At 40.9% G+C, this 25,393-nt stretch overlaps 1 protein-coding gene across 1 annotated transcript; it reads left to right on the top strand.

Annotated features, from left to right (window-relative positions):
- The first annotated feature begins 284 nt into the window (after positions 1 to 284).
- sacs (sacsin molecular chaperone) lies at positions 285 to 25,063 on the top strand. The gene is made up of 10 exons (XM_046073224.1): positions 285 to 467; positions 663 to 768; positions 1,884 to 2,034; positions 4,857 to 4,947; positions 5,027 to 5,112; positions 6,258 to 6,369; positions 7,034 to 7,180; positions 7,449 to 8,934; positions 9,673 to 9,764; positions 12,157 to 25,063. Exons 2-10 carry the CDS (start codon positions 746 to 748, stop codon positions 23,706 to 23,708), a joined length of 13,740 nt encoding a protein of 4,579 aa, XP_045929180.1. The 5' UTR covers positions 285 to 467; positions 663 to 745; the 3' UTR covers positions 23,709 to 25,063.
- The last annotated feature ends 330 nt before the right edge of the window (positions 25,064 to 25,393 follow it).

Raw genomic sequence — 25,393 nt, 5'->3', positions numbered from 1 at the left:
GCCTACTTAAAAAGAAGTTAGATCATAAATAGGGTACTACGCATGCGCAAAACAAAATAGTATTTTTCATCAGCCAGTTTAAGTGTTACAGAAGTAGCAGATGCTTATGAAATACGAAATAAGCCACTCGAATAAAATATGTGTTTAGTAGTTTCGGTGATACACCTTTGCGGACTCACAGCGACAAGGCAAGAGGTGGTTGAGACCTTTGAATCCGGACGGGTTTAAGACGACACGGAAGTAACGGGGAGTGAAACCTCTCGCTTCGTCTCCGCAGTTTTTGCTCTCACACGCAGTGTAATTCATTATAATTAGAACATCACCTTTGAAGGAGTCAGTATGTTGATAGAGGGAGATAACGATGTCACTTGGCATTGTTGTTGTTATTGTTTCCAGGAACAAGGCCTGCAGTGAAATGTGTCAGCTTTTTGAGAGGACCGTTAGAGGCGCGTGCTGGACAGATTCAAGTAAGTGGGGTTTGTTGGGATAACGATCCTAAAGAGGCTAAACAAAACACCCGGCACCGGCGAAACACGGGTAAAAGAAAGCCTCTTAGCCACAGTCACAGCAACATATTGGTTTTATGTGTCTTTTTGTATCGTATACATCAACAAACAGGCAGGTGTTTTGAGCAAAATAACGGTTTTCATGTTTTGCGACAGCCGTTTTCCGGGCGGAGCATTCCTGTGTTCACTGCAGAAGATAGTCCAATGAATGTGCGGCTGGGACACAAAACAGCAACGAGATGGCCAACTGTCCAGACCCGTGGTAAGTTTAATCTGTACTTGAATGTTAGCAACTGATAGGCCCTCCGGTAGCACTCCACCGGTTGTTATGTTCAGTTTGTTCACAACTGACCAATATAAGATAACATGGAAAACAACACTTTCCAGGCTCAGTACTGTAATGTCTGTCTGTCTTTATACCATAATGTCCTAAGTCTTACTGGTCCAGTATCGTTTAGCATTCAGCTGAGGAGCTTTTCAGACATCCTTTGCTGGCTGCCACACCCACTCCAGTGAATGCACCAGTGAACTTGGCAAAATGGGTCCCTCGTCCTGCTGCTGAATAAGCAAGAATATTTTGCTTTATTGCTGTCAATGAACAAGCAGGATAACTTATATGTTTGCCATGCAATAAAAAAACATGTTGTTTCCTTAAATAGCAGCACATTTCATTATCAGAGTGGGTAGTATCCATTTTAATGGTCATGGAGGCAGAATTGACCAGCAGAGAATCGAGTGAGTTAGTAGGCCTACTGATGGGAGACTTATGAGATCAATCAACATTTATAGAGGTTTTACTTTTTATATATAGCATAACACCCTGCAGCATTTCAGTGCTGTAAGGTTGCAGGCTGTATGTGAAGGTATACATGTTCTGAAAATCAAAATCTAGAACCCATTACAGATGTCTAAATGGCACTAATGCACCACTAACAGATGGATCTGATGAGGTGTCCATTCTCATGTTTCTTCCTAACTTAAACCTTGATCAATAATGACTGTAAGCAAGACTCTCATGTCCTCTAGAGTCCAGATCAAATTTGACTGTTTTTTTTCCCTCGACAGTTACTATTTAGTGCTCCAAATAATGTCAAGGTTTTGATTCAAAAGTGTTCTATATCAATTTGGAAAAAAGTACTGATTCAATATTGCACATGCTCAGATGACTCACACTGCAGAACTTTAAACATCGTATAATTAAAAGTGTTCGATCAATAGGGCGTCCTGGTAACCTGGTAGATAAGACACATATCCTATAACTGCAAAATCCCGTTTTGTTACTCATTCAAAAGCTCTACCCACACCCCACACACTTTTCGGTGTACACACAAAGATTTTATTTATACCAGAAACAAAATTTGTGTCTGTATTTTTTAGGTTGCCATGGGTGACAGTTCGTCATGAGTACATTGGCCTGAGGTCCTACAAGGTTTCTCCCTTCACATCCGTTCAAGATGTCAAACAGTTACTGTATGAGGAGACAGACCTGCCTGTCAAAGAGCAACAGCTGACTCACAATGGGAGAGTGGTAAGTTTTTTTTGTTATAACTGTCGAGTAAAATATACTAACACAAACATACTATAATATGCCATTGAAAACATTTTCCAGGAAAGAGTGTCATAGACAAATCGTCACAATAAAACAGATCCAAATTATCAATCAAAATGGTTATTAGTTGATAATTAGGAAACATGTATGTTCCTTGTGTTCAAACAATGTGTCTGTGTTTTAAATGTGTTTTTCATTTTGGGATTGCTTGTTCATTGTTTCCATGTGTAGTGGAAGGCTTTGCTAAAATATTTTCAGTCACAAAAATATTACATGACTGTAGCTTAAAGAAGAAATTGGAAAGTAGTGTTGATTTTTTGTCCAAACCAAAGACAAAACACAGAAATATAGGTTTTGAAACTGTACATAATTAAGTATGTAGATAAGTAGGGATCCTTGCCAATTTTGAGTAACGGTTTTTTACATTGTTGTCATTGTTGCAAGATATTAGAGTAGTGCTCATGGCATGATCAGTTTGTGTATTATAAATGTTTTCTTGGCTAACTAAATACTGGATAACTTCATACAGTCATCTTAATTTGTTTGCTTGCTATTCTATGGTTCTGTCACATTTTACCAATAACATAACAGAAACACAAAAGGAATAACTGAGGTTTCCTTTCTGTGACAGTAGATAACAGCCAGCAGCAGGACACAGATCTGTTTTAATGACCCCGTGCCGTAGCTGCAGGACAAATTATGTGATACTGACCTAAACCATTAACAGTGCCTACATTGTTGATGTGATGTGAGCCAAGTTTCTCTCACAGGTTTAATTTGTTGTTGTTGTTGTAAACAATTAATTGAATCCTTTTAGTTTTGTTATTGAACTTATGACTTATTATTTGAGCATGGTGATGGTCATATCTATCCATCCATCCATCCATCCACCAAAATGTGTAATACAGTAGTCCTAAACACATTATCAGCTTGGATGACTGCAGCCCAATAGTCTGACTCATACTGTGGGTATAGTTTACTTACTGCAGTCTTAACATATAAAACAAAATAATTCATGTACAAGTGCTATAATAAACAAAAGCTAATATACTTCTCTGGAGTACTCAATATTTTAGAAATATCAGAAATATTATCTCTTCTCTCCAGAAATCATATCATTTTATAGATAGCCTATACATTATACAATTGTATTTATGTATATTTAGAACAGTTTTACAAATTAAGGTTTTATGATTGCTAGTTATATTTTATGCTATAAAATATTATTTTGGATCAAACAGATGTGTCACTAGTTAGTTTAATTAATTAGTTACTTTTGTAGCAGATAAATGTACTGAATGGTTCTTGTGTGGTAGTTTGTGATGGTTGTGTCAGTGCATGGAATTACATGACTGGAGTTGATCCTGTGTCTTGGGGCTCAGTTGATGGAAAGCGCCAGGTGGTGGTCAGTGCTCGGCAGCCCAAACCCCCCACCCACCCCCGAGCTCATGCGCAGAAATTAGCTGCAAACCACACCTACAAACTAATACCACATTCACTACAACAAGGTCAGGTCCCAGTGTTCAGAAAAGAGTTTTAAATAAAAGGAACATTTTCTGGCTGAGCTGAGTGTGAACGGTTTCCCAGAAAAACAAAACAATGAAAAATATTTCCACTGTGCCCTCCAGATGTAAGTCTATATTTCTGTTCTCCCTGATGCAATTAAAAATGTGCTGCAGTCTGATGGAGGGGGCACTGTGCCAGACACTGTACTTAGCTGAGGAGTAGTATGCTTTTTAAGAGGAACTGAAAAGGCAGATTTAGCTTGTTCTCTGAGTTTCACAAGCATTCTTCATTGTAAATGCCAGTCTGTGGGTGCTCTCAAATGAATAAAAAAGTTCAGTCCAGAAGCCAAATGAGGAAAAACACTTTAAACTATTATTCTGCTGTTTATACAGCTTTGTTAGGCGACAAAAATTTACAGCCAGAGCACTCTTTACTAGATCAATGTTACATGCCCAACACATGTATGAAAGACGTATATACTCAATATAAGAGACAAGACAAGAATTTAACCACAATTCCACACAGCCCTCACTGTGAGGGAACAGTGACACCTATAGCTAAAGCAACCTCTTTGTTTCCCACATTAAATATTAATATGACATTAAAGACTTAAAATCTGTCATCCTGAATTGTACAAATGATTAGTGCACGGTGCAGTGCCCATGATGAGGATGATGACTGAGGGGTTTGCTTATGCAGAGCTCACTTTGCCAGACAGCATGTTGACGTGCAAAGACTGCTGAGTGCAGTGGGTCACAGTGTCACCTTGAAAAGCCTCCAGCAGCACTCAGGCCTGGTACCAACGCTGGCTCCCTCCTGCATTGATTCTGAAATATGCACCAGGAAGAGATTGTCTATCACTGTAATGTGTGCAATAATACAGCCCAAATGATTTAATAGACTGATGAGACATTAACCTTGATGGGGGGGACCAACTATAAGTTTGTTAATAGTTGTCATAAAAACGACTTAGAATCAGTTCTAGTTGGCTTTCAAGCGGTTTTATGACTGCATTGAGTAATAAAATACAGTTTATGACAGAAGTCATTTGTTCATCGTTTATGATAGCTGTCACAATAAAATATTTCTGACACACCGTATAGGACAGCTAGTTACAGGCTCCCAAAGCAGTCACTTTGATTAATTGAACTTTGTAGTAAATTTTGTTTTTCTATTCAACCTGTTTTGTTTACACATTTCCAAAAGACATTTTCTGTGTATAACATACTAAACCAATAAATTTTTTTTTCCTCAATAAAACACAATTTATTTGTCTCCACATCCTGCCTTTGTAGCTGGATGATGGCGTGCAGATCGGGACCTTGGTGCCTGCTGGAAGCCCAGAAGTATCTGTCACACTGGAGGGAAGAGGCCTTAAAGGGGGAGGTAGGATTAAAACCACTACATCTCTGCAAAATAACCTAATTCTTGCATTAGTGAGGTTTACTCAGCTTGGCTTTTACAGGGAGGTTTGGACAGACTACACCACCACTAGTCGAATTTCTGAAAGATATTCTGAGGAGGTACCCTGAAGGTGGACAGATACTGAAAGTAAGTGTCATGCACAGACATAAAATACATTAAGCCTCATTGTTTTGTTGATGTTGGGCTGATACAGTTCCCTCAAACAGGAAAAAAATGAAAGTTTTTATTCGTAGTACAATTGCCTCTCTTGTAGTTGTGTTAACAGGCTGTTATGGACAAGATTTCTCCCAGGCAAATGCTATAGTCAGTAACAGCTTTCATGGGATTTGGAATGAGAAAATATGCCAAGCTAGCACAAAAACAAAGAGCATAGTTTAATTTTGGCTCGCTGGCATCAGCTATATAGGCATACATGGTAGCAGCATTGCCAGGGTAAAGAGGTAAAATCCCACTGGGGCCATCCACTCTAATAATGTGCTCATTTTACTGTAAGGGTTGAATAAAAGCATCCACCAAAAAACGTCACTGTGCATATTCATTTCTTAAAACTACAATAAAGGCACAAGGGCTGACCCCCAATAGTCGAAGATTCGATGCTTTGGTGGGTGGAGCCTGATTCGACTGTCGGTCTTACAGTCGAAGCTTCGTAGTGAAACAAGGATCATGCCATTTTGGTGATATGGAGGTGTTCAACGTCTGATTTTACATAGAACTACTATACAACTATTACAATATATTATTTTAATGTTTAATGCTGTAAATAGATAATAAATGTTTTTAAAGTGTGTGAATAAATCCGAAATTGTAAACCTAACCCTGGGTCGTCAGTGTGCATGTGTAGGCGTAGCGTGTATGTGTGTAGTTGCAGAAGAGGAACACTTGCTGAAGAGACTGAGCCCCAGCTTTACTGGTGTTGTGCTGAGTTGTCCGCACCTCGTGGGACTTTCAGATAATTTATCACTGTTGATGAACCACACAAAGAATATTTTATCGTTTTTAAACAGCCGGCTACTTGAAATGGACCCACGAGGAAACGCGATGTGCATGCAGGAGAGAGAGAGAGACAAGAGAGAGAGAGAAGGGTCAAGAATAAGCCTCAGTTTAGCTTCGGCTCGCAATCGCCTTGCACAAAAACACACATGATTCGACTATCAGTCGACTATAGGCAGGACTTGACGATTCTGATTCAACTATGTAAATCCTTAGTCGGGGACAGCCCTGAAAGGCACTGTCTTCATAAAAGTATGTATTTGTTGTGTTTTATTTTAAAGGAGTTGATTCAAAATGCTGAGGATGCTGGAGCCACAGAAGTCAAATTCATGTATGATGAGACAGAGTATGGAGTGGAGTCACTGTGGTCACCTGACATGGCTCAGCATCAAGGTTAGTAGTTACAGTAAACAATTAGACACTACAGGTTAGCACAGTGATCAGCGAGACTGTTAATTGGAGGGCATAAGTTCAAGCCGTTGTGTTGGCAAGAGTCTATCCTGCTTAAGTATCATTAAGTAGGCGTTCTGTAGCTGATCCTCTGCTCTGACCTCCCTGTGAAAAACAAATATAGTTGTTACAGAGATTATTACTCTGTAGATGTATTTTTAGGTTGTCTTAAAGGTATAATATTTAATATTTTTATTATTATTATTAATATTTTGGCATTAAAATGTCTAAAAATGACTAGATATGTTATATTTTGTTGAGTTGTGTCCTTACATTATCCAAAATGTTTCCAACAATCTCCAATCCCAGAGTATTTTTATAGGTAACGGTGTGTTTCATTTTTGGTCGCCTGTCAATGGCATCATATCCCCTTTACGCCCTCTAGCTGCTATACCTTCCAGGGAAACACAGGATAGTCAGAGAGTGAGGAAGGAAGTCAGGGAAAGTGACTAAACTTTAATACATTACCTTGTCCGTGAACCTGATTTCTGCCTGAGTCACACCAGATAGATTTTCATCGTCAATGGTGGTTGTTTAAGAAACAGAAATTACATACTGTGCATTTTTAACTTGTTTTCTGACCTGATTTTAACTCATTGTATTGCAGGTACGGCATTGTACGTCTACAATGATGCTGTGTTCACTGTGGAAGACTGGAATGGGATTCAGGAGATTGCAAGGAGCAGGAAGAGAGAAGACCCTTTGAAAGTTGGACGATTTGGGATTGGCTTCAATTCTGTGTACCATGTTACTGGTGAGGACTGTCTTGAAATGCTAGTTATAATTTCTATTATCAAATTACCAAATAGTGCATCATTAGCTAATAAATTCTTGCATATAATTACTATGAGATATTTAAAAGCAAACAACTTGTTTAAAAGAAAGCTAGTGTTATTTTAATGTTAAAGAATGTTTGCAAAATGACTTGAAATGGTAATGATAATCATGGAAGCTCTAAATTAAAGCACAACCTGAATAAAACTTTAATTTATAGTTTTTGTGTTTTTCTTCTCAATATTTAGATGTTCCCAGTATATTCAGTGGAGACCAGATTGCCATGCTCGACCCTCATCAGACCCTGTTTGGAGTGCATGAGTCTGGACAGTGTTGGAACTTGAAGACAGACATTAAGGAGATCACAGAACTGGCTGACCAGTTTGCTCCATACATTGGGATGTTTGGGAGCTGTGAGAAAACCATTAAGGATGGCAGCTTTCCTGGAACGTTGTTCCGCTTCCCGCTCCGCCTCAAACCCTCCCAGCTCAGTGGCAACATTTACAACAAAGAAAAGGTTTTGGAGCTCTTTGAGTCTTTCAAAGCGGATGCAGACACAGTGCTCCTCTTCCTCAAGAGTGTTCAGAAGATCTCCTTGCATGTGCGTGAGTCTGATGGCACAGAACGGATGTTGTTCCAGGTTACAGCAACAGAGAATACTGATGATAAGTTAGAAAGACCAAATGCACTGAAGACACTGGGTCAGGCTATAGACAGCTACAGCAACGGTGTTCCCAGTTCTACCATCACATGCGTCACCTACCAGGTCAACATAGAGACTCAGGATGAAACAGCTAAAGAGACTCAGAGGATGACATGGCTGGTTTGTAATGGAGTTGGGGGCAGAGGAATGTGTGCTGAGTTGGACTCTCTGGCAGATGACTTGAAGTTCTTGCCTAACATTGGCATTGCTCTGCCTCTTACTCTGGTCAACAAAGAAGACAAAGGTGCGACATCTGGTTTCTCAGGGCGAGCTTTTTGCTTCCTTCCCCTTCCCCCCGGGGAGGAGAGTGAGACAGGGCTTCCAGTTCATGTCAGTGGCTTCTTTGGCCTGACAGACAACCGTAGGAGCATCAAGTGGCGGGAAGTGGACCAGTGGAGGGATCCGGCGGCCTTGTGGAATGAGTTGCTTATAATTACTGTCATCCCTAGGGCTTACTTCATGCTCCTCACTGAGGTTATTAAAAGGGTACAGACAAAAAAGGACCAAGACTTTCCATTGTCCCCTTCAGGGACCTATAGGGCCTGGCCAGACCCTAAACAGATCAAGTCGCGCTGGAAACCCATCCTCCAACCGCTGTTTCATGATTTGCTGCAGCAGGAAGTCATCTATTCCCTCAGTGAGAGCTGGATCCGGGTGGACCAGGCTGTATTCTCAGAGCTGGACACAGACGAAGTCATTTCAGAGACTGTGATCAACTACCTCCAAAGCTCAGGAACACAGGTGGCAAAGGTGCCTGCTGCAGTGGACTTTGTCTTGGCTGCCTACATGACTGAGTCCAGTGAAGTGAAGAAGGTGACTCCATCTTTGTTGCGGCAGGTCATCAGGAAGCAAAAACACAAAGGGCCCTCACAGGAGAAGCTGCTGCTGCTGGAGTTTGTGCTTAGTGACGACAATTACAGTGACCTCATAGGACTGGAGCTCCTGCCGCTGCAAGATGAGACATTTACAACGTTTTCATCTTCCGTCAGTGAAAAGGATGCTATATACATTGCATCTGAAGAATATCCCAGGTAGAAATAAGTGAAATGGCAGTTTGTGTTTCAGCCAAGTTGTTGCCATTCTTGTCTAAATGTCTAAATGACCGCAATGCTTTAGTCTTCCCTTGATGTACATGAATCTGTGACTTCAAAAGGTATTTCAATATTTTACCTGAAATGAACCAAACAGAGCAGCATTAATTTAAATATATTTTGGCCCAGATTTAAATAGATGCACCAACCTGGTGGATCTGATTGCCATCTAAGGCACTGTCAACATTTATTTGTACCTCTCTCCTTAATTTATATACAGATGAACAGTAAGAGCAAATAAATGTGTGGCTCATTGTGCATGGTATTAGTAAGGTTACTGCAATTTGCAAAGAACATTTTTATTTATTGTTTTCATTATTGTGAAAAATTTGTGCAGGAATATTAAAGAGAGGTGGTGGCTGGCGATTAGCTAGTGGCTTTGGTTCTGCCTTCTAAAATCAGACAATAATTACATGCAAATTGAAAACAAATTGAAATTTCACTGTCCTTCCATGGACACACATTTGGCCCTCAGTGTATCTTCAGCATTCAGAGGAATGTGCTTGTCTATACATACTTAACATACTATTTTTATTCAGCTATTTGGAATTGTTCTGTTATTCCATTGGTTTATTTGGATGGATTAAATGAATAGATTAAAACACATGTACACATGGAATTTAATTTGTAAAATTTATATATAATATATATATATATTTTCTTTTTCTTTGTCCTAAGATCTTTGTATCCAGGACTTGAGGCTCGGTTCATATTGGAGAGCATTAAACCTTCAGTAATGGACAGTTTGAAGAAAACAGCCAAAAGCAGAGGTAATGTAAGATTTGATTTGCATGAAATCTCTTCCATATAAATACATGTATGTATGTGTAAATGTCCTTGGTCAACAGTGACAAGGAGACATAATACTCTAAAATATTTTGACCAACTTATTGATTGTAAAACTGTGAATCTAATCACAGATTTTAGGGTAAAATATAACATTTGAAACTCACTGTCCCTGTGATGACTATGTGGGTTATGTGGATTCAGCCATGTTGTAGTGACAGTCACCTTATTCTCCTGCAGTGCAGGGTATTAAATCTGGTACACTGCTGATAGATCATTTAGGAATGTGAAACAGAAAGGGAATGAGAGAGTGGGCATGCTGATTCATGGAAGAGTTGTTTTTGTGCCACACATTCTACTCGATCAGATCCTGAGTGCACTCACTGCCATACTCAACCATGATGACAAGATGGCAGTGAGCCAAACAGTGGAAATACACTGAATAAGAGATTTGTCCTCTAAACCCAAAATGAAAGGCACAGACAATATTGTAATTTAACATAACTACTGCAATGTGGATTCCTATTAATTTTTAATGAATGTTCCACTCTGTTTCACTCCATTTTTTAGTCATTTACATGATGTCTACTGTAGGTTAACTTTCAGTAACATCCTACATCCGTTCACTCAGCTACCCACTCTGGTCCCACCCCTGCTGATGATGTTACCGCTTTACTCAGATTGTCTGACATCACCCGACTCCCCCTCTCCACCCCGTGTCATTCTCCGCAACCACTATTTTTCCAAAGTGTGTATTAGTTTGAGACAGGCTAAAACATCATTATATGCAGATTTGGAACACTGCCATTATTAATGTTATTAGTTATTAGTGTTTTACCGACTAAGACAAGTCAAAATGACAAAAAAAGACCTGTGTGTATTTTAAAAGTTTTTTTTTTTTCTGTTTTTAAAAATCAAATAAGACAGTGAAACAGAGTAAAATCCCAGAACTCTAAAAATGTGTCACTTGTATTACAGTGCAACAATATCTTTGGGGGTGCTCAGGTAGGTATTCCAAATATTATATGTCAAATATTGAACCTTTTAACTATAAACCTAAACTAATGCATGACTGTAAATAAGCACCATGGTAACAGCAGTCAGAGAACTCTCACAGATGTGAAAAGTAAACAAACAACAACTCACATGTTTAGTTCCTGTAAAAATTCTGTCCTGTAAGTAAAACACATTCACTCATCATCATTCTGACTTATTTTATACAGGTTCCCTGTAGTGTTTCATGGTGCACTTTATGATTTGCAGTGTATTACTAGTTACTAGTCTCTTTCCCCTACACTGAAATGATAAGAATTAGTATATATTTAACAATCTGTGTGTATGCGTGTTTCATATTGTTTAATTACGGTGGGGACTTTAACCTGAATGTACACGAACTGATGCAAACTTGTATCCCTGTGGGGAGAAAAATTGATGTACACAGGTAGAGACTACTTTTTGAGGGTTAAGACTTGGTTTGGGTTCAGGTTACAATAAGGTTAGGGGCAGGAAATCATTATGTCAATGAGATGTCCCCACAGGGATAGAGAAAGAAACTTGTGTGTGTGTGTGTGTGTGCAGAACATGGTTTTTGCAAGTGTGTTTGCATGGTTTACATCAGCAGTATGTGCGGCACTAATGATGTAAGTCTTAATTGTTGAGTAATACTAACTAACCATAACTGTTGGTAAGGGGGTAGAGCGGTCGTCCACTTATCATAAGGTTGGGGGTTTGGTCCCTGGATCCCCAGTCAGCAAGTATCCTTGGGCAAGACACTGAACACCAAATTGTTGAATGTGTATGAATGAGTTCATTTCCATTTCTGGTGGGCAGTGGGCACCATAGCCTCTGCTCATTAGTGTATGAATGTGTGTGAATGGGGCGAATGTGATGTAGTGTAAAGCGCTTTGAGTGGTTGGGAAAAACTAGAAAGGCGCTAAACATATACAGACCATTTGCTGATTATTTATATTTAGTCATTTTTAACTAAATCTGAAAGTGAATCTGTTTGTGCAGCTCTCAATTTATTTAGAAACGGATTTTGGTGAAAGTTTTTTCCGTAACAGCTGCATCATTTTTCTGATTTGAAATTGTAGCAAACTGTAGCAGTTACAGCACAGAGGGTTTTGCATTTGTGATGTGATATGTTGATTTCTGAAAAAGAGAACTGTCTGCGGTGCAGCTGACTTGACATGACATTTGCCCTAAGAAAAAGCTTGTCAGACCTCACTGAGGGAAGCAAAACTGTGTCAGAGTGTGGGGGGGGGGTTCATCTTCAGACAGCTGCATCGTGCAATAAACCTAACTTTGTCAGCTTTGAAAGATAACATTTAGAAACTTCCAAGATTGTAATTCAATTGTCCCTTGTTATTTGAACAGGAAGACCCTGCACTCAGCTACAAGTGCTGAACCCTGAACGATCAGCTCGACTCATCAAGGAGATCCTCTCAACAGCCTGGCCAACAAGAGACTTCATTGTCCATTGGGAACCTGGAAACAGAGAGTTGAAGCATCCTACAGTTTCCTGGTTGAAGATGATTTGGAAGCATCTCTATATACATTTTGCTGATGAACTAAGTACCTTTGAAGACATGCCTTTGATCCCACTTGTGCCACTTGAGGAAAACATGGACGCAGTTAAGCTTCTACGTCTCAAAACTCCATCCCCCATAATTCTTGTGGATAAGGAACAGGCACCACTTTCTGAAAACCTTCTTGACATCATGGAAAAGCTTGGAGGAGTAGTGATAAAAAAGCTGGATTCGTGTTTGCAGCACCCTCTGCTAAAGAATTACATCCATCATTCGTCTCCTGGTATGCTTCTGCAAATTATGGATAAATTGTCAACACAACGATTATCAAGCCAAGTCTCTTCTTTCTCAGTTCAGGAGAAGATTGCGCTCAGAAACTTTCTTGCAGGACTGTCTGACATTACAGAGAGGGAAAAGCATACATTGCTTGAGCTCTCCATCTTTGAGAAAGTGGGGACCTACTCTGAAGGCACCTCAGCATTTACATCTTTGAGAGGTGCTAGAGCTTTACATCATAGAGCCAAGTATCCACCAGATGTGAAATTATCTGTAAATCTTGTGGGGTGCTGTGACGAGGAATCAATCCGCCTCATCAAGATGCTAAATGTAGAACAAGTGAAAACAACAGAATGTTTGAAGATGATTATTCAGGATATTGAGAGGGGATTCTACACAACAGATGAGATAACCCAAATCATGCTTTGGGCACTTAAACATCTGGCATTTCTAAAAAATGAAAACTCAGCTGTGATTGGATGGCTTTCTGGCCTTAAATTTATTCATTTGCCTTGTGGAAAGTCAGTCAAAGCCTCAGATTTGTTTGATCCTGAGCTCGAGATTCTACAGAATCTGTTCTACATGGAAGAGAAAACCAGGTTCCCGACAAGTACATTCACGTCTTCCCCTGATATTCTTCATTCACTCAGACAACTGGGACTAAGAAATGAAGTACAGCTCAGTGAAAAAGATGCACTCAAAGTGGCAAAGAAGATAGAGGAGTTACAAAGCAGCAAGGAACCTGAGTGGGACTTTATAATCAAAAAGGCTAAAACACTCCTGCAAATACTTAACAGACAAACCAAGCTGGTAAAATCAGCTGATGCTCAGACATCATTGCTAAAACTGAAATGGGTACCTGTTTGCAAAGAAAGACCTCTAACTTACCCCAAATCACTTGCTTGGGTTGGAGATAATCTCAATATCTGCTCTTTGTCTGAGATGTGTGACATATCCCACGCAGTGCTTGTGGGATCTTCAGTAGCACTGGTTGAGCACACATCTGCAGGTATGAAGAAGGCACTGAAACTAACTGTAGAGCCACAGGTGGATCAAGTATTACAGCATCTGAAAGCAGTGAATGACTGGCATAAATCTCAAGCATTCACTACAGAGGATTGGTATCAATTCCAACAGATCTTGTTTGAGATTTACGGTTTCATGCAGGCTCATCTTGAGGATGCTAGAGAAGCAATGAAATCACTGCCCTTTGATTGGGTGTGGACAGGGAAGACATTCTCATCACCTGGTCAGACTGTCCTCAAGCCCCTCCCTGATCTAGACTTGCAGCCTTACCTGTACTCCCTGCCAAAGACAATTAGAAAATTTCACAAGCTTTTCAAGTTTTGTGGTTCAGTTGAAGAGGTTGTCCCAAGCCACGTGTTTGAAGTCATCAGCACCATCCGACAAAGATGTGAAGGAGAGATTTCCAAGGAGGAAAGCAAACATGATATCCTACTTTTGATCAACATCCTGAGGTGGCTGTACAACAGTCAGATACCAGTAGAAACTAACATGCATGTGCCCATTCTTTGTTACAAGGACCCAGGCAAATTAGCGATGAAACCCATTCATGAATGCACCTACTGTGACATCAAGGTTGACGATTTGAATGACTTACTTGAAGATGCATCAGAGCCTATTATATTAGTCCATGATGACATCCCCATGAAAACTGCAGAGTGGCTGAAGGTGCCATGTTTGAGCACAAGGTTAATAAACCCAGAGAACCTTGGCTTTGAACAATCAGGCCAACGAGAACCTTTAACAGTGAGAATAAAGAACATCTTGGAGGAATATCCATCTGTAGCAGACATTTTTAAAGAGCTCCTCCAGAATGCTGATGATGCAAGTGCAACAGAGTGCAGTTTCCTCATTGACATGAGAAAAAACACTGACATTCGAGAGAATCTCCTTGACCCTGGCATGATTGTTTGTCATGGGCCCTCCTTGTGGTCTTTCAACAACTCTGTATTCTCAGACACAGACTTTCTGAACATCACAAGGTTAGGTGGATCAGTAAAGAGGTGTGAAGCAGACAAAGTTGGCAAGTTTGGCTTGGGCTTCAACTCAGTTTATCACATCACTGATATCCCCATCATAATGAGCAGAGAGTTCATGATTATGTTTGATCCAAACATCAATCACATCAGCAAGCACATCAGAGACAGTTCTAATCCAGGGATTAAAATCAACTGGAGCAAACAACAGAAAAGGCTGAGAAAATTCCCCAACCAGTTCAAACCTTTCATTAATGTCTTCAATTGCCAGCTTCCTCTAGCTGAGGACTCCCCATACAAGTACAACGGTACACTGTTCAGACTCCCATTCAGAACAGAGCAGGAAGCCTCGCTAAGTGAAATCAGTAGTCTGTACTACAACACCACGGACATCTATTCCCTGGTTGATGAGTTCAGCATTTGTGGCCATCGGTTCATTCTGTTCACTCAGCATGTTGGAAGTATGGTCTTAAAATACCTGAAATATGAGGAACCAAATCCAGCTGGAGCACAAGATGTTGTCACCATAAACAAAAGTGTGTGGTCATCCAAAGCCTCATATGGTCCTCTGAGCATCCTAAAATCTGCAGCAAAGGTTATGAAGAAAGTGGCAAGCACCAACAAGGTACCTGCTGATGTTCCAAAGTCCGGCTGCATCATACGCGTTTTGGTAGAGGAGTTTCATAACGTGTTCAAACGCATTGTCGATCTCCACTCGCCACTGTTCAGAGGTTCTGAGGAAGATCCTAACCAGTACTTTGAGATGGCTGCTAAAGGTGTTCAGACAAGAAGACTCACAGATGAAATGCCCCAAAAGGCAGTTGAGGTCACCAACTGGCTCATTTGCTCATGCATGGATGTAACTGAGGCACTCAAGTTTTCCCTCAGTGATAGTGGAAAAAGACTTGGACTAGTGCCTTGTGGAGGAGTGGCTGTTCTGCTCTCAGAGGAAGAGAATCGCAAATGGACGGTAAAGACAAATGCCACACAAATCGGAGAGGTGTTTTGTTACTTACCACTCAGAATCAAAACAGGCCTACCAGTCCATATTAATGGCTGCTTTGCTGTGACTTCCAACCGCAAAGAGATCTGGAAGACGGACACCAAAGGACAGTGGAATTCTGTGTTCATGAGACATGTCATTGTCCAGGCCTATTTAGCAGCACTCGCAATGCTACGTTCAATGGCTGAAAGTGGGGAACTGCTTGACTACAGCTATTATGCAGCATGGCCAGATCCAAGTCAGGTGCATGATGACTTCACACTGATCAGCCAGGGTGTCTACCAAGAAATAGCCAAAGGAGGTGACAGTGAGCATGCAAAGGTTTTCTCAGACGGCACAACCTGGGTGTCAATCAAGTATGTCAGATTCCTTGATGATGCCTTACTGTGTAGGCCAGACATTGGTCCTGCCGCTTTCAAGATATTCTTGAAATACCTCAAGAAGAGTGGCTCGCAAAACCTATGTGCTGTCGAGCTGCCTGACTGGGTGAAGGAGGGATTTGATGATGCTGGATGTAAAGGGAAGTTGATGGAAAACACCCTGACAGAGAAGCAGTTCTTTTCAGATGTCTTTTTTCCTCACATTGAGGAAATTGACAAAGAGCTCCGTGATCCCCTGATGCATTATGTGTTGAATGAGAAACTTGAAGATTTTGCATCAATTCTCAGGGTCACTCCTTGTATACCATGCTCTGGCGCTAATAAGGAACTGGTTTTACCTTGCAGACTCATTCACCCAGAGGGAAGAGTTGCTAAACTCTACAACACTGATGATGGGAGATTTCCTGAAGGGACTTCAAAAGACTATTTAAACCCTGTGTGTCTAGTGAAGCTAGTGCAGTTAGGCATGGTTAAAGATGATCTGTCATGGGAGGACCTGATTGAACGTGCTCAATCTGTTATTGATCTTAATGAGAAGGATCACACAGCTGCATGCTTTCGTAGCAGTATACTACTCAGTCTCATTGATGAGAAACTGAAGATGAGAGATACAGGAGAAGCTGAGCTCTTAGAAAAACTACAGGACATCAAGTTACTTCCATTCCTGACAAGACCTGCAGGCTTCTCACTGCCGTGGCATGGGAATAACTTTTCCCCAACAACGATGTTCTCTGCTAGAGAACTTTTCACAACTGAACATCAGGACACAGTCTGTCTGATGAAGCCAATTCTGAATGAGAATTCTCCATCGTTCAAAGGTTGTGGTGCAATGTCATTGGCTGTCAAAGACTGTCTCGGTCTAATAAGGAAGCCCTCAGTTGGACTGGTCATCAGTCAACTCAAGAAACTGTCTCAATCATTTGATGGTGTCACACTGTATCAGGAAAACATAACAAATGCCTGTTACAAGTTTCTTCATGAGGAAATGCTACAGGATGAGAATGCAAAAGGACAAATAACTGAGGAACTGAAAGCGTTCAATTCCATCTTGGTGGAGAATACATATGTCAGTCCCTCCAAAGTTGCATTCCACCTGAATTTTGATGCCGCTCCACATCTTTATCAGCTCCCTAACAAATACAGAAACAGCTGCCGGGAGCTCTTTGAAAATGTTGGGGTACAGCCCAGCTTCACAGTCGAGGATTTCTCAGCAGTTCTTGAAACTGTGAAGCAAGAATGTGGGCGAAGGGCACTCCCCGAGGAGAACTTCCAGTTGTGTCGCAGAATTATTAGTGAAGGAATATGGAGCTTGATACGAGACAAGAACCAAGAATACTGCCAAGCAAATTATAGTGGGATTCTGTTACCTGACTCCAATCTGACATTGCAGCCATCCAAATCACTGTGCTACAATGATTGCCCTTGGATCAAAGTCAGAGACACTTCTGTGAAATACTGTCATGGGGATATTCCAAGAGAGGTTGCTGTGAAATTAGGAGCAGTTCCAAAACGTCACAAAGCCTTGGAGAGGTATGCCTCAAATGTCTGCTTCACTACACTTGGGAGTGAGTTTGGACAGAAAGAAAAACTCACAAGCAGAATTAAAAGCATTCTCAATGCTTATCCATCAGAAAAAGAAATGCTAAAAGAGCTGCTTCAAAACGCAGATGATGCCAAAGCCACTGAAATCTACTTTGTTTTTGATTCAAGGACACACCCCACAGACAGAATATTTGATGATAAATGGATCCCAATGCAAGGCCCTGCCCTCTGTGTTTATAACAACCAGCCTTTCACAGAGGACGATGTCAGAGGTATACAAAACCTCGGAAGAGGAACAAAAGAGGCCAATCCAGGCAAAACGGGTCAGTACGGCATAGGATTCAACTCTGTCTATCACATTACTGACTGCCCGTCCTTCATTTCAAACAATGACATTCTGTGCATCTTTGATCCACATGCACAGTATGCACCTGGGGCTACATCTGTAAGTCCTGGAAGAATGTTTAGAGACTTGGACTCTGACTTCAGATCCCAGTTTTCAGATGTTCTAAGTCTTTACTTGGGAGCTCATTTTAAGTTAGAACGGAGCACAATGTTCAGATTCCCCATCCGCTCTACCGAGATGGCAAAGACATCAGAGATCAGTTCTGTCCCCGCATCAGACAGAATGGTGCAAAACCTTCTGGATAAGCTAAAAACTGATGGTGCAGAACTTCTGATGTTTCTCAACCACATGGAGAAAATATCAATCTGTGAAATTGGTCATTCATCTGGAGAACTGAAAGTGCTCTATTCTGTGACAGCCAAAATAACAGATGGTGATCGGCTAAAACGCAAACAGTTTCATGCCTCAGTCATTGATAGTGTGACCAAAAAGAAGCAGCTCACCGCTATCCCAGTCCAACAGATAACCTACACAATGGACATAGAGGACACTGATGGAAATTTGACCACATGGATGATCTGCAACCGATCTGGCTTCCCTGACATTGAAAAGGTCTCAAAAAGTGTAATCTCGGCTCACAAAAATGAAGACATAACTCTATTTCCACGTGGAGGGGTAGCTGCATGTGTAAGCCACAACTACAAAAAACCCCACAGAGCCTTCTGTTTTCTGCCCCTTTCACTGGAGACTGGCTTACCTTTTCATGTCAATGGGCATTTTGCCCTAGACTCTGCTAGAAGAAACCTATGGAGAGATGACAATGGAGTGGGGGTAAGGAGTGACTGGAATAACAACTTGATGACATTACTTATAACCCCTGCCTGTGTGGAACTGCTGATACAGCTTAAACGTCGGTACTTCCCAGGTCCTGATCCCACCATGACCGTACTACCAGGAACACCGCTTCATGTTGTTAAAGATACGTTGCGGAAATATCTGTTCTTCTTCCCGGTCAACAGACTCGATATACAGCCAGATTGGTACTGCCTGGTTAAAGCAGTGTACAACTGTATCCATGCTGACCTAAAGCGCCTGCTTCCTGTAGTCAGAGCAGCACACAGTGACAACTCTGACATGCACTCTGTCATTTACATTTCATGGGTGAATACATCCACTGCAAACAAAGGCAGAGCCTTTTTTGATAATCTGCTACAAGATGAGCTTCAGCACCTGAAAAACACAGAGTACAACATCACCTCGAGGAAGTCTGTGGCTGAAAATGTCTACAGGCTGAAAACCTTGCTTCTCGATATTGGTTTTAACCTGGTTCACAGCTGCGAGGAGACAGCAAATCTCTATTTTTGTTTGGAAGATGCTGGAATACCAGTCAGTTATGTGACACCGGCGGATGTCCGCAACTTTCTTAATACTTTCTCATCACCAGACACATCTTGCCATGTGGGAAAACTCCCCTGCCGTCTCCAACAGTCAAGCTACAAGCTGGTGCACAACTTGAAGCTTCTAGTCGACTACTGCTTCAAAGATATTGAAGTGGATGAAGTCAAAATTGAGGGTTTGCCTCTGTTGATAACAATGGACAATATGGTACAGGTGTTTGATTCCAAGAGACCAAAGTTCCTGACAACACACCATGAGCTAATCTCATCAAGGAAAGAGATGTTCATGAATACATTGTACATCAGGTACAGCAACATCCTTTTGAAAGAAGGAGCTGCAAAGATCTTTGACATCAGCAGCTTTGGTGACCTACTGGGATCTGTTCTTCCAAGAGAGTATCGAACAAAGATCCCTGTAAAGTGGAGAGACACCTTCGCAAGTGAATCTTGGCTGAAGAATGTGTGGAACTTTATCAGTGAGAATATCGCTGTTAAGGAAGATCAGGTGGACATCAAACCCAGCTTTGACACCGTGCTTGACATTCTGAAAGACTGGGCTTTGCTACCTGGAATCAAATTCATGGCAAGAGAAAAGATAGTTGTCCCTGAGCATGATGTGCTTTTTCCTCTGAGTTTGATGAACATAGCCATATTTCCACATGGCCAAAATGACAGAGTCTTTCACATCCTCATGAAAGCAGGGTGCATTCAGCTTGCAGTGAACAAGATCTGTGTCAAAGAGAATCCTATCATGCCTTTTCTGGCACAACACACAGCAAACATTGAAAATCCATCAAGCATTCTGAAAGCTGTAGAGTACATGGTTCAAACATCAGCATTCAAAGTAGCACACCTAACTGACAAGGACTTTGAGGCTCTTCTGTTGTATTTCAACTGCAACTTAGCTAACCTCACTCAACAGGATGCACAGAGCCTAAAACTCCTCCCATGCTTTAAATCCGTTAGTGGGAAATTCATCAGCATTGCAAACTATGGGACAAACTATGTCCTTGGAAAAAGCATTCCCATTGTGGACATAGACAAATGGGCTCACTCAGCCTCCTTTGCCTTTCTTGCTGACAGTCCACAGCTGAAAGAACTATACACCTTCCTTGGCTGCATGGCAATTGATGACTTAGAAATTTACCTTCAACATCTCCTACCAAAGTTTGAGAGTCTTTCCTATGATGCCAAAGTTGAACACATTGTCTACTTAAAGGAGAGACTTTTGTCAATGGAAGAATCATGCGAGATGAAGAATCAGCTCTATGAGAAATTGGAGGGACTGTTGTTCATTTATGACTTCTCAAACAGACTCAGGCCAACTAAGTTTTTCTATGATGAGACAGTGAAGGTGTTTGAAGTTATGCTACCTGCAAAGTCATTCATACCAAGTGACTTTTTTAAGAAAGTTGAGCAAGTGTCAAAACCCAAGAATGGGACATTGTTGCTCACCTCATGGATAACCTTTCTGAGAAATATTGGTCTCAAGCATGAAGTGTCACAGCAGCAAGTTCTTCAGTTTGCAAAAGAGGTCAGCATCAAAGCCCAAACAGAGAACTGGACCAAAGAGAAAGTGCAAACCATTGTTGATGTTCTCATGAACCACATTTTCAAAGAGAGGACGGACCTGTTCCAGGGTACTTTTCTAAAAGAGCTCTCCATGATACCATTCTTGTGTCCTGAGAGAGCCCCCAAAGAACTCGTCAAGCTTCATTCGCAGTACCAAGACATGAGTGGCACACTTCCTCTGATTCGCTTCAGTGGGTCTCAGGTAAATCCAAAATTCAAGCAAACAGATATCATTCACTTGCTGTGGACATCTTGCCCAATTCTACCTGAGAAAGCTACACCATCAAGCATAAAGGACCAGGAGGGGAGCACTCTCACTGGACAGGAACAACTTGATCAAGTGTTGGACATGTTAGGTGTCAACTTGGACCCACCTTTAGAGAAAGTCATAAACAACTGCAAGAACATCTGCAACATATCTAGTCCAGATGATGAAATGGTGAAAACCAGAAACAAAGTTTTAAGGTCCACCTATGAGTTCCTCAATGCAGATAAAAGAGATTTCCGTTACCAGCTCCGTGGGGTTGCTTTTGTCATGGTTGAAGATGGCTGGAAATTGCTGAAACCTGAAGAGGTTGTCATTAATTTGGACAATGAATCTGACTTCAAACCCTACTTGTACAAATTACCTCTAGAACTTGGTACCTTTCATCAACTGTTCAAACTTCTTGGCACGGAAGACGTTGTGTCAACCAAACAGTATGTTGAAGTGCTGTGGCGAATTTACAGAAGTTCAGAGGGCAAGCAGCTTGATCCTAATGAAATGAGAACAGTAAAAAGGGTTGTTTCAGGATTGTTCAAGTCTCTCCACAATGATCCAGTGGAAATTCGCAAAGATCTTGAGAGTCTCAGAGATTTGACATTTTATCTGCCAAGTCATGATGGTAGATTAGCAAAATCCAGTAGTTTGGTCTTTGATGATGCCCCACACTTCAAGAGCAGAATTCAGGGTAATGTTGGAGTTCAGATGCTTGTGGACATGAGCCAGTGCTATCTAGGCAAAGATCATGCCTTTCACACAAAGCTGATCATGCTGCTTCCACAGAAACTAAGGCCTAGACTGTTGAGCAGCATTCTTGAAGAGCAACTTGATGAGGATTCTCCAAAAATGTGCCAATTTGGAGCACTTTGCTCACTTCAAGGTCGCCTTCAGCTGTTGCTGTCATCAGAGCAGTTCATTACAGGACTGATAAGAATAATGAAACATGAGAATGACAATGCATACCTTGTGAATGAGGAAAAAGCCATACGTCTTTGCAAAGCACTTTGTGAAGGACTGAAAGTTTCTTGTTTTGAGAAACTACAGACAACATTAAGAGTGAAAGGATGTAGTCCCATCCCACACAGCCGCAGCGAAACACTTGCCTTTCTCAAGAGGTATGGGACAGCTGTGATTCACCTCTACATCCAACATTCAGACAGCAAAGACATTAATTTTCTCTTAGCACTGGCAATGACATTGAAGTCTGCTACAGACAATTTGATTTCTGACACATCCTATTTGATTGCCATGCTGGGCTGTAATGACATCTACAGAATCACAGAGAAGCTGGACAACCTGGGGGTCAAGTATGACTCAACAGAGCCATCAAAACTTGAGCTTCCCCTCCCTGGAACACCCATACCAGCTGAGATACATCACACACTCCTCATGGATCCCATGAATGTATTTTATCCAGGAGAGTATGTGGGTTACCTTGTAGACTCTGAGGGTGGAGACATGTATGGGTCCTACCAGCCTACTTATACATATGCCATCATTGTTCAAGAAGTAGAAAGAGAAGAGGAGGAAAACAGGAGTTTTCTTGGAAAGTGCTTCCAGATTGACATTGGTTACAGTGAGTACAAAATAGTCAGTTCCCTCGACTTATACAAATTCTCAAGACAAGATGAAAGTACCCATGTGCGAGACACCAGTGCCCCATCAACTCCTACAAGCCCAAACAGTCGTTCCTCTGGTCTACGAATGATCCCTCCTCTTTTTGCTGGTAAGGAAAACCTCAGACCCCCCCCTCAAAAACAGTCTCCGAAAAAGATCAAGCTTCATGCATTGCCTGAGATTCTGAAAGAAGTGACCTTAGTAGTTGAACAAGCTTGGAAGCTTTCTGAGACAGAGAGAAAGAAGATAATACGGCGATTGTATCTCAAGTGGCATCCAGACAAAAATGCAGAGAATCTGGACATTGCCACAGAAGTCTTCAAGCACTTGCAGAACGAGATCAGCAGGATGGAGAAACAGTCTTTGGCTGATCAGCAAAATACAGACAGAGCTTCCAGGAGATCCTACTCCACATCATCATCCCGCTTCCAGTCAGAGAAGTTCTCATTTCAAAGGTTTTATTCATCGTGGAACCAAGAAGCAACAAATCACAAGTCAGAGAGGCAACAGTTCAGGGAACATTATGCAAGCTATGCAGGTTCATCACACTCTCATCGTTTCTTTGTGCCCCCTACTTTCAAGACAGTTGGAAACCCTGTAGAAGCCCGCAGGTGGCTGAGACAAGCAAGAGCAAACTACTCTGCTGCTCGGAATGATCTCCATAAAAATGCCAATGAGTGGGTTTGTTTCAAATGCTACCTGGCCACAAAGCTTGCACTGATAGCCGCCGACTATGCAGTCAGAGGAAAGTCAGACAAAGATGTGAAACCAACTGCTCTGGCTCAAAAAGTTGAGGAGTACAACTCCCAGTTAACAGGCCTTGCAAATGATGTTCAGATCCTGGAAGGATATGGTGTGGACAGCCTGAGAACTCGCTATCCTGATCTCCTGCCATTTCCACAGATTCCCAACGACAGATACACATCTGAGGTGGCAATGAGAGTGATGGAATGTACCGCAAGGATTATCATAAAGCTTGAAACCTTTGTGCAGCAAAAAATATAATACTGTTGTCAAAGATGACATTGAAACTACAGTATGTAGAGATCCTCTGTGGAATAGAGGACACCTGTGGCAGATAGAGGTCATGTATATCACTTTTAATAAAATTGAAGTATGCACATGGCAGCTTATGGTACATATGCAGTTTCTACCTGTGATGTGTGGCCCGTGCACAGTAAATAATTAGGCTAATTAGGCTGTCTCATGTGATTTGCTGTATTATAAAAACAATTCTGCATATGCTGTATATACAAATGCATAAGCAATACATTTTGTTTACCAAAGTCCCCACATTGAATAAATTTGCTCTGAGTTAGATTAAAAAATATGCTGCTTTTTTACTTTATCTTTTATAAAAAAAATATATATATATATATATATATAAATATATATTTTCTTGCTACAGAAAACCATTTGAGTGTACTGGAAGGATGCGCTAATAATGAAGATGTAGATAATCTCTGAATGGCAAATACTGCAATTACTGTCATGCAACGTGTCCTATTTGCAAGATCTCAGCAAGTCAAGGAAATTATAATCATGTTTGTAAACATTCTTTTTTGTATTTTTATGTTTCATTTCATATAATTTCTGTAAAAGTTGTACATTTTCTGTAACATAGCCAGTCACTTGTTAATGGACAAGGCACTTTTTTGAAAATCCCCCTCATGTACTCACACTTGCACTTGCAGAATGCGTGTCATCCCAGCAATTTGGGAGAATCCAACTGTGAATGGAAAAGTCTGTTATTTTCATTGGGGTTTTGTTAGCTATGTTTGCTGAGCTCTATATATTGCATCATTACCTGTTCATATGAACCATGTGTACTTTGAGGCCCTACAGAGTCTGCAAAGTGACTGTAGCTCCGCTTTTGCTTAAGCAAGTCATCCAAAAGTTTTTCTTTTTACAGTGAGGGCCTGTTTGGAAATACTCAGTAGGTGAATGATGCAATAAAGAGCCATATATATATATATATATATATATATATATGCGCGCTATATTTTGGGCACAATCCTCAACATGTTAACTTTTGCCAACATGGTCATGTTTTTGGTAATTTGAACTTTTCTGGTTTAAGGAACATAGAATAGAACCAAACTGTGGTGCTTGTCTGTTTTTATTGTATTATTGGCTTTCTTTTGTTAATTAAATTAAATTAAAGGACTATACATCCACTGACCACATATTGTAAATGTTATTTTAAAATGTGCTTCTTGGTATCGGTTGTCTTATTACACATCCAGCTTGAGGTGACTCTGTCGACGGTGTCCATGACTAAACCATGGAGAACCTCGTGTATCATACATGTTGATGTACACTGTGCCATAGGAAGGCCTAATAAAGTCCCCTTAAATAAATTGTGTCCATTTTTGTTTCTACAAGAAAAGCTAATGTGATGATTTTAAAAACCTATTTGTTCTTCAAGTGGAGAAATATTAACTCAGTCATAATGTACAAAGTTCACTTGTGGGATTATGTTGTTTAAAAAGTAAATTAAGACATGTAAAAATAAAAATCATATTGGAATATCAGATAGTAAGATCTGATACTGGCACAAACCATTGGGACTTACTGAATAACATCAGAAAGTTTGCTCCGTTGGCTTGGTGGTGTAACGATTAATTTGTGTTGATGGTCAGAACATCTGTTTTGTGCATCATGGTGGTACTGCAGAGCATTTCCACTAG

Source organism: Micropterus dolomieu, linkage group LG17 (genome assembly GCF_021292245.1).
Source record: "Micropterus dolomieu isolate WLL.071019.BEF.003 ecotype Adirondacks linkage group LG17, ASM2129224v1, whole genome shotgun sequence".
NCBI classification, from domain to species: domain Eukaryota; kingdom Metazoa; phylum Chordata; class Actinopteri; order Centrarchiformes; family Centrarchidae; genus Micropterus; species Micropterus dolomieu.
Note: the sequence above shows the minus strand (reverse complement) of the source record. Positions and strands in the feature narration are given on the sequence as shown.